Source organism: Atta colombica, unplaced genomic scaffold, assembly GCF_001594045.1.
Source record: "Atta colombica isolate Treedump-2 unplaced genomic scaffold, Acol1.0 scaffold225, whole genome shotgun sequence".
Taxonomy (NCBI): domain Eukaryota; kingdom Metazoa; phylum Arthropoda; class Insecta; order Hymenoptera; family Formicidae; genus Atta; species Atta colombica.
The window spans coordinates 386287-397138 of NW_017259322.1; the positions used below are offsets into that span (position 1 = coordinate 386287).

Consider the following 10852-nt stretch of genomic DNA (forward strand, 5'->3'; position numbering starts at 1 on the left):
TGTTTTATAAATTAAATTATTAAAAATTCTAAAAAAAAATAATAATTGGTCAGGGACGGACTATAGATTATTAAGTGGAAGGAATGATTGTGATCAGTCATAATAATATTTATGAAGGAGAAGAAAATATTAGATACAAATAAAAATTAAGTTTTTCTATAAAAGGTAGAAAGAATGGAAAATATAAGCTTGAATTATGGAAATGGAAATTTCGAGAATGAAACATAAAATTTGGATAAGGATTATAATATTTAAGAGAATAACATTCTTAATTTTATATAAAGTTATTAATTTTATTAACCTTAATTTCAATTTGCAATTAATCTCATCGAAATCTACGCTAGATCAGTTAACGTACATAATGTTTATTATATTTAATAATTTAATAAAATCACTCCGTTGTATGCATTATTACAATAATAACACACAAGTGTATTATTACAATAATGACAATGGTAGTAATAAACGTATGTACAATATCTCGATGGCATGAACTCCTGTGAACTCCGGGCACGTTGCCCTTTCTAACTCCCTCCACTATTTCCATCTGAAGGTTAGTAAAACACCGGAGGGGAAGGGAATGGTGTGTGCATGCATTTCATCGTACACCACATTCTGCATGCGACCCGACCTTCCATGCGGCTCTCTAAACCTCTCTCGGCATTTTTGCTCGCATGCAAACGCACCGTCAACGATGATGCACCGTTTTTATTCGCCGTTGTTACTCTGCCGACTATTGTGCAACTTTAATAAAACGCTCATTGCTCGCAGCTAACTTAAAAAACCCGAGAAACATAAGAAAGTCCGAGGATTGTCCTTTCCCTCGTGTTGAGAAGTCTCGCGAGCACGTGCGAATTCGTCATGCGATTGTTGTCCATGAATTAAATAAAAAATCGGATAATTGAAGTCAACATTTTTTGTATAATATTGAATTGGAACAAAAGCTTTTTTGTAGCGCTACTGCTTTTATATCTACATTAAAAAAAAATTGACAATTATACCACTTGATCGAGCAAAATTTTAACTTTAAGCTGTTCTGTTTTGCAGTACGATGACTTTTAATGGAATTATGAAAATGAAAGTCATAATGTTCTTTTTATTTAATCCGCTTAATTAATTTAATAATTCAATAATCTTACGAACATTTTTAAAAAATGATTGTAAGGAAAATTTTAAGCTTTCACGTTAGAAAGCTGAAAATTTTCGCAACTTTTGTTGATCAATTTTTGTTGACAAACCTACAAAGTAAGAAGAATGTTTCCCATTTTGACCAGTTCATATTTTTCTATACATAAAAATTTCCTTTTCTAAATTTTAAATTTTGTACATTTTTTTATTTACTATCTAAGATATCATGCGGTTTTTATAGTGTATAATGAAAAGTCTCTTAAGTAACTTTGATAATGATAGATGCTTGGAATATTCTGCGATTATTCGTGCAACTTACTTTTACGACGAGGATATATATGTATAAAAAAGGAAAAACTGTGAATTTATTCTTTTTCACTTCTCGAACATACGTTCGAAATGAGGATGCGACGAAAAGTTGTTAATCGAACAAACCTGCTAATAAACTCGCCAAAGACCGTTTGCGTAATATATTGTCCTCAATACGAAGCCTCGCGCGAGGGACATCATGTATAATATACATACGTGGGACAAAACGCACTAACTGCAGTTTGCAAAAGCGTACGGACACATTGCTGCGTAACACAGTGCGCTCAGGGTCGTATCGCTCGTGTATACATACTATTTTACTTACGACAATTTCGTAACAACTAATTGAATCCGGAACGCGTGAACTACCGTAATTGTTCTAACGCACGCACATTGCCACGCCGGTTACATCCCGCGGTATTAACACATCCGTCAACTAACGCTTTTTGTATCCGACGTATATCCAGAATGTTTCCGGAAAGTATAGCGACAAACATAAAATATTATTAAAAGATCTCATAAAATTAAATAACTTTAATTGTTATAAAATGCATGTTTAGTGACGTTTCTTTAAAATATTAGACATCGATTTTATTTAAACGTTGTTGATGGTTGTATAGAAGAATGATATTGAAAGGCGCTATTTTAAACATTTATTGTAAAAAAATTCAACAGAATTAAAAAATTTATGACTTTTTCAAGGGATTCAACATTTATATCAAAAACTAACGCGTTAAAAAAATATCGCCGAACACGAGTTACTTAACAAACGTTTATAACAAGTTACTTAAAAACACTTAACAATTCATCTTTTTATTAAATTTGTCACTACTTTCTGGAAATATTTTTTCTATTATATTTCTTTTTTGTGTTTACATTCGAAAACTAGAGTCTCGATGATCTTGATGAATTTCTCAACAGGCTTGCATCGGAGGAAAATTATCGCGGACAAAAGATTAAGTTTTTTTTCGATCAATCCAGTTTTTTTCCACCCATCCTTGAATATTGCTCGTGTTATTTATGATTTTCCTAGTTTTTTGATAAATTCTTGAAAAAACGATGTGCGAAAAACGATTTGCGCGAAGGAACTAGAAAACATGACTAATTATTATTATTACATATCATTAGCCTGTACAACTATGAAACATGTCGTTTTAACGTCTCTTTTTTTTCGCAGGAACACGTGAATCTCGTGGGAAGGGACAATGAGAACGGTCCGGTTTTGGTCTCGGTGAAGGCCGAGACGGTCGCCGGACAAGAACACTGGCGGGTGTTACTGCGACTTCGAGCAGGATCGACACATGACCTGGTTCCAACTACGAATCTCAACTCGAATCCTACACCGAGGAAAATGGTCAAGGTAAAGACATTCACTTCTGGTAATAATTCTTTCTAGTTGGCGTGAATTACATTAAATGAATAAAATTTAGATTAAAACGCAAGGAGAAACATCGAAACGCGTTTCTTACGTAAAAAGCGCGTGAGAAAGACTCTGAGAAACTCCTCACAACAATATTAATTCAAAAATTTCACTGTTCAACATTGGATCAAAATATAAAATTTTGGTTTAAAATTATTTATTTGCATATTTGCGTAATTCGTAAAATAGTTCGATATATTTTAAAATCAATCCAGGTGAATTCTTTCAACGGGACGCTACGTTCCATTTTTTAAACCTGCCACGTGAAAATACTTAGTTTTCTTTGAGCTATTGTGCAATTTATCATGCGTTGTTTATGTATTGGAGACGCCACTTATACTGGCGCACTCGAGACAGGCATACTCGATTACCTGTGTGTTTGAAGAGATAATAAGAAACGCCTGAGACAACAGTCACGTTGTGTTTACGGAGAATGATATTAATACAAGCAAATTGAAACGCTTACAGACCCAGTTTTTCGAAGTTTTGTTTTAAGATCAAACAATTGCTCCGCAATTTCTCGAAAAGCGGACTCATCGCGCGTTTGAATTATTAATTGTACTTACAATTAGTTGAGTTACGTAATAGCTATGTAATAGCATTTTTTTCTTGTTTTACACATTTGCTGAGCTTGAAATATAAGGCGCTTTATGGGGACTTTACTGCCCTTCTTAATATTTTTATTTATCAATTTTAAATAAGTTACTTTTTAAAATAATTTTTTAAATAATTTTAGAAAGAGCGCAATTTTTTATTTCTGGGATATTGTAATTTTTTCTTGAAGCGGAAATATGAAAAATGAAGTTAATGGAACGATTTTTTCATTTTTCACGTTTTCACTTTAGAAAAAATGTTACATGATCAGTATCCTACTATTCGTATTAAAACTTGGTATAGCTTTATATGACTGAAAGATATTAATAGTATCGAGAAATAACTATTCGATCCGATTAATGATTTCAAATTTTATGATACGAAATTTATATGCAGTACACGTTTCAGAAGAAATTAAATTTAACAGCATGCGCAATTAGTGTTACAGGATTGATTTTTTTAAAATTGAATTTACTGTCCATGTCCTATTGCGCAGTGCACAATTTGCACACTTGTTTACAGCGGCCCTGCACATTGGCGCACTTCCACAAAAAAAAAAACATTGAATGTCATAATAAAATCATCAGACAGGTTTAAAAATTCTCGAATTTATACAAATCTATATAAATCTCTATCCGAATATATATGAAGCTTTATCAATTGAAATAAATAAATAATAATTATTATTATTAGTCATTTGAGAAAACGTGTTTTTTTTTTAATCGATCGCGAATATGTAGTAGTATACAATACAAAATATAAAATTTACTTTTTATTTTTTCTTTTTTTTATATCTACATCTTGTATCATTTCTGGCTATAAAACATTTGGGATCATGCAAAACTACAGAAATATGTATGTATTGATGGAAAACTCGAGCGCTTTCAAAAAATGAATAAAACATTTCATAGAGCAACTACTGTTCAAAATTCGTTATCTTCGGGCGATGGAAATGCTATATCCGGCCTTGGATCCTATATTCTACCGGTGTATTCCTATGCGCGTAAAAACGCATAAATGCGCTGAATAATTTAACATTCATCGTGTGTGCATGCTTTATCTTTCTCGGCTGTTACGTGCGCGATCGTATGGCAGGAAGTGAGAGAAAGAGAGAGGAAAGGAGAAAGATAAGGAGGCACGCTAGTGTGATAAAACACAGGAAAGACCTTGCCTCGCTTTTTCGTAATTATACATCGATTACGTGTTCTCGCGCCTTATCATCAGAAATATTTTTTTACAGGCTATCAATGAGTCTCTAAACGTGAGCCCTCTGATACCGGTCATGTGCCCCGGCGCCGGTACCTTGATAGCACGGTACGACGAGCACGCCTTGGTCTCCAGGTTTAAGTTTGGTGTTCTTCATCAGCGAGCCGGTCAACTCACCGAGGAACAACTCTTCGGCAATCGGCAGATCACCCCGGCCTTTCAGGAGTTTCTCGATTTGCTTGGTCAGAAAATCGATCTCAAGGATCACAAGGGGTAAGGTTTCTTAATTCTTTGCTGTATGTCTTATATACATTACACCTGTCTTTTTGCATCAGCGATACTTTTTGTTAAAAAGTAATAAAAATTTTCTTGATATTAGATCCATTATTTTGAATTGTTAAATGTTTATTGCAAATTTGAAATTAAAAATCTAAAGAAATCCTTATAAAATTTTAATTATGTATAAATCGTAATAAAGTTTTTTTAACATTGGATTTGTATTCATTTTGACTTTTTAAATTTCGACTTCAGATTTGCAATCAACGATTGCAACCTGTATATATATTAAGAATCAGCAAAATATGTTTTAAAAAAGTTCGTGCCTTAAAGATTAAAGAATTAATATAATATTATTTACCTTCAAAGAGCTTATGTTAAAATTCTTTTTAATACATGATTTATATAATGCACGTATCTATCGATACATTTTTGCATAAATTTTAATAAAAAATAATTTCATAAATTAGGTATATAAAATTATAAAATTATCAAAGATTGATTAGTAGAAAATTGTAATTGTCTCTCTTCCCCCCTCCTCTCTCCTTTATTCTTAGTTAATATTAGGTGTAGTAAAAAGAAATCCATTATTTTTCCATTAGATGACATGCAAAAATAATGGATTTCTTTTTACTACACCTAACATTTACTTTATTTTACTCTTTATATTATTTTCTAATTGATTGCGTTATAGTTATCGCGGTGGGTTGGATACTCGACACGGCCAAACTGGCGATTCGGCGGTATATGAAGTGTTTCGGGGTCGGGAAGTATTGTTCCATGTGGCCTCATTATTGCCGTATAGTCCAGGCGATTCGCAGCAATTACAGCGCAAACGACACATCGGCAATGACATCGTTGCCATCATATTTCAGGAGGAACCAACGCCCTTCAGCCCGGACATGATCGCCAGTCATTTCTTGCATGCCTTCATCGTCGTGCAAGTCATCGACCCCTGCACTCCTAATACAAGGTATATTCTTAGATTCTTAGTTACTTTCCGTTTATACGCTGTTTGCTCCGCGAAGCTAAAACCTAACAGAATTCATTATTTATTTTAATATCTCTCGACGCGATTGTGAAAACTATCGCTGTTGATTAACACGAGAAACAACGAATAACAGAGGCATTAAACTTTAAGGTACAAAGTCAGTGTGACAGCGCGTGATGATGTTCCTTGGTTTGGACCTACTCTACCGACTCCAGCTGTTTTTCTCAGAGGTGTCGAATTTAAAGAGTTTCTGCTCACGAAACTCGTAAACGCCGAGAACGCCGCTTATAAAGCCGAGAAATTTTCCAAGTTAGAGGTAAATCTCTTTGTTTTATCTCATTTCTTTTCTTTTTCATATTGCAAAAATGAGAAAACTCGAATATCCCCGTAATGGATATTCAATAGATTACTATGATAATTTTTGAAAAATATTACGAAAAAAGACAAAATAATTGTATGATTTTCAGCTACGGACTAGATCGGCCTTGTTAGAATCTCTAACGGAAGAACTGCAAACTAAAACGGCAGAATTTCTTGGTGGTCCACTTGGCCTAGGAAGTTCTGGCTTAAGCGTTTGTCCAGTAAGTCCAACGACAAATGATGTATCCACTTCAGGAAGTAGTGGCAGTGGCTCGCGATTCATCGACACGGTTCGGAAAGCACTGATCTCCCGTGTGAGGAACGCATCAACGGAAAGCGTGCCGCAACAGTTAGCTAAGAAAGGTCAACAGACAGAGTCCAGTCCTCCAAGTAATCGACAATCGACTGTTGCAAAGGTAAATGAATAAGAGTAGTTGACAATATTTATTACAGTATGTATTGTATACTATATAACGTAATAAATATTCTTGATATATACAATGTACAGAATAAAGTTTTCTTTTAGTAACTGATTTTACTACGTAAAAAAAAAAAATAAATGCAAAACGATAAAACTAAATATACAGAATACAAAGTATAAATATAAGCTAAACTATAAAATTTTTAATTGTGGATTATAAATTATTATAAAATTAGATTAAATAAATTGATGTCTGTAACAACTATTCAGGTGAGCGGCAGCAAGCGTTCGGTGGAACCGTCCAGTCCCCTCGGCTCGCCGGATCTGACTTTGAGAAGAGACTCGGAGCGTGGTAGTCTTGGTAGCCAAGACAGCAGCCTATCCAACACTGACAATCAAGATAGTAGCCTAATAACGTTGCAACAAGACGAATATGATCGTAGAGAATCGCAAGGCGCGAGTGTCATCTGCCTCAATGATACTTCTGTCATCGATAAATCCCCGGCGCCAACATCGACAATGATGCAACAACTAACACACGAGAATCTGCGCACGCAGGAGAAAACAACAACGGAGATGACGCAGCGAGTGATTTCAGAGAGCGATGATAGTTCGCTCAATAGCGAACTCGAACTCGATCAGGCCGTATATCCCGATAGTGACACGGGCCTCGAATCTATGAGTTCCGCGGAGACTCACGATACCGCAAGATGTACCAGTAAAGACGGGATCGTGGAAAACGAAAACTTAAGGATGGAGGTCACTAGACTCAAGTGCGACAAATTGGATTTACTGCGGCAAAATGTGGTAAGTAAGAAATAAATTAAATTAAAATTTTTTTATACTGAAATTCCAAACACTTGCGGTCATAAAGAAATGCAATTTGTTTTGTAGACATGTCAACGTGAATTGAAACGACGTCGAGAAAAAGAATTACAACTAGAATCCGATTTGGCGACGGCGTCCAAGGAGATCCTACGATTACGTGCAATGCTAAAGGAATGTTCCACGAGCATTCCGCTAGATAACAACAACCAGCAAACGTCCACCGTGTGAAATTTACGAGCACAACGTTTAATCTTAGACGCGATCGATAGTTATTCTCATGAGATATTAGATAATATGGCCTTTACGGTCGAATGCAATTACATGTATAGATCTGGAAAATTGTCTTCGAAAATGCGCGCAATAATTTTTTTTGTCTTTGTTAGAAAATCTGTCGAATTTCACATGGCTTTTGCACGCACGCTATTTCTTTTTCGTTACATCACTTTTGCATATAGTCTGATATTGAGATTACTGAAATGACATACGAAATACCAATAGATGTTTAAAGGACATAATAGAAACCTAAAGTAAAATGTTAAGATGTCTTTCAAACGCTTAATGAGTACTCAATACTTAAACACTGTGTACCTTCACCAGGAATCATTCATTACTTCCAAAGGTTTATCGTTAGAGCATGTATAGAGCATATAGAGCATATATTTGCAATTTAGATGCTTTATTACGAGAATTAATCATTCAAAGTGAATTTTCTTTCTATAGATAGAGATCGGTACAAGTTCTATAAGTCATATACGAGATAGTAAGATTAACACAAATCCTGAAACTGTGTATAGTGACCAAAGTGTCCTCGAGATACTTGTAGTATAGATTCAAGATTGTTAGTTCTTGTTTGACTTATAAAACACGTGTAATATTTATATCTATTAATTTATTAGTAGACTTAAGTTGACCATTCGTAGTCAATATACATATGTGGATATAAAAAGAAGCAGTAGGAATATTCTGTAGTATTAGCTATCTTAAGAGACGGATTGAGCACTCAACATTAAGAAGAAACAAAAATTATCGCAATGCGTTGCAATAAGAGCGCGTTATATCTATTTATCGCTAACAACATCACAATCCTAATAACTTCCGTTTATTCTTCCACAGCGTAGATTCATCCACAATTGGACAGAATTTTTTCCATAATTAGATACTATTTAAGATAGTCGATAGACATTTTGTCAACGCGATTGTAGAAGGAAGTAATATGTCATTAGCAGTATTCGTTAGATACATTTATTCGGCATAACACTTATCCGTTTATTAGTTTTCTAGTACTTAGATACCAGAGAATAGTTTTAGAAGATACTTCTATGAGGTTAAATTATATCCGCACCATCCTCGCGTGCTAGTTTTAGTGAGAAACTGATTTCAAGCGTTTTTTTTTTAACCAATCGCACACAGCACCAAATTATTTAAGTATATGCATCACATGTTTTCACAAAATATTTTTATTTTTTCGCACGTGCAAACAAACGATGCGTTTACCATTCACCATCTAAAATTAAGCATTTTGTATTCGTTTTTAGTTGATGAATGTCGATTTTTCTGTTGTCTTGTACGGCTAGTATTAATACGACTCTTACCATTATTATTATTATCAACCTTACTATTATTAATATTTTTATTAACATAAATTACGTTGTATAATGTTTGTAAATAATCGTTAATATAGGACAGACACTTGAAGGCGTTAAGCAAACTGGCACAAAGAGGAGGAACAACAACGTTCACTCACATATAATACCAAAGTTTAATGTAGTAAAATTCACAGTTTTTCTTTTTTTTATTTCCCTCGTTTTCCTTATTTTCCCGTTTTCCATATTATTTTTAGAGATTGAAAGGAAACTACAAATTTTGTTTCGTCAAATATTTTTATCGGGGAAAAAATAGAACTATCGTTTTTATTTTGATAAAACATCACATTTATCACTGCCTCTGCGATATCGCCTCGAATTACTCTTTTGAGAATACGTAAAATTTACTGCTTATATAACATGATTGATTGTACTAACAACACTTTATATACTACTGAAAGGAACGTTTGAGAGAAAGAAAAAAGAAAGAGAGACTATTGTCGCTGTAGTACCGATAATTTAACTATTGATTTCTTTCTTGAATGAAAATAAAAATACCAAAATAAGAAAAATGAAAAATATAATTGAAGATACTAAAGTCATAGTATTTCGAATGAATTTATGTTATAATAAAATAGTATTTTCTCTTATAGCACTAGAAGACTGGATAGGAATAATATATTCTGAATCTATGCTGTTTTTATGCTTTCACATTATCTATAAATTAATTGAAACGGCAACTAATACTCATATAGCACTATTTAAATAAGCTTTTGTATATGTCATTGTACAAAGATTCAAAGGCTTGTGGACATTTTTCAGTAACGAGATATATTATTCTAGAAAAGAAAAGATATAAGAATTATATATCATATATGAATACGTTAAAATTATTCCGGAAAGAGGAAAAATATATTAGTTCTAAATACATTAAATTGAAAATAATGTATAAAATTAAATTTCTCGTTTAAATTCTAAAATATTGACGGATTGTTTTTTTAATCGTTGATGTTGTATTCAATACAGATTCGCGATAGAATCGGTCAAATATTCATGATTCAATTAGATTTGCAAGAAAATAAACGGCTGATAAACTAAAGAATACTGGAAAGATCGACGCGTCTATTGAGTCTAAATTGGTATACATATTATCAAAAAAGTAACATTTTGATAGTGGAATATGTAAGTTGGAATATTTTCGGAAACATCTTATATACTTGTACCTACTGTTAGATATCTATAGAGGATTTATATTATGACTATTTAATACTCGTGAAGAATTTAAATGAGCCTCTTTACTTTTACCAATGTACATATATAACGACGAAGATTGCGTTCAATTACGGAAATCATTGTTCGACATTTCCGAAAACTAAGTTTCACCACTATCTAGTGTGATTTCTATGCTGGCCTTGTAGAAAGTCAAAGAAAGATTATATTATAGAAAAAATATTCATTATTATATTACCAAAAACGAGAAAATGGATTGAAAGAAAAGAGGGAGAGATGGAAAATATTATTGTCAGATACATAAATATATTTTGTATCTAATATTAATCATCCATTTCTACAATTAACTCGAATACTTCATTGCTCTCAGAAGAATATACACATATATTATGTTTAATTTAAGTATATACACTCAATAATTTTAAAAATAATAGAATTATATAAAAAACTTTTTTGAATAAAAACTATTTTGTTTAAGAAGATCTTTATAATGATTTGGACAAAAG

At 33.0% G+C, this 10852-nt stretch overlaps 1 protein-coding gene across 3 annotated transcripts in view; it reads left to right on the top strand.

Annotated features, from left to right (window-relative positions):
- The window catches only part of LOC108688123 (rap1 GTPase-activating protein 1-like), a 98763-nt gene extending 89457 nt beyond the window's left edge, over window positions 1-9306 (top strand). For all 3 annotated transcript variants that reach the window (XM_018194235.1, XM_018194237.1, XM_018194236.1), the window contains 7 exons: window positions 2615-2797; window positions 4692-4930; window positions 5628-5906; window positions 6075-6240; window positions 6392-6700; window positions 6976-7512; window positions 7600-9306. In XM_018194235.1, coding sequence (XP_018049724.1) covers window positions 2615-2797; window positions 4692-4930; window positions 5628-5906; window positions 6075-6240; window positions 6392-6700; window positions 6976-7512; window positions 7600-7761 — 1875 coding nt within the window. In that variant the 3' untranslated portion in view covers window positions 7762-9306. The remainder of the gene's footprint in view (window positions 1-2614; window positions 2798-4691; window positions 4931-5627; window positions 5907-6074; window positions 6241-6391; window positions 6701-6975; window positions 7513-7599) is intronic.
- The last annotated feature ends 1546 nt before the right edge of the window (window positions 9307-10852 follow it).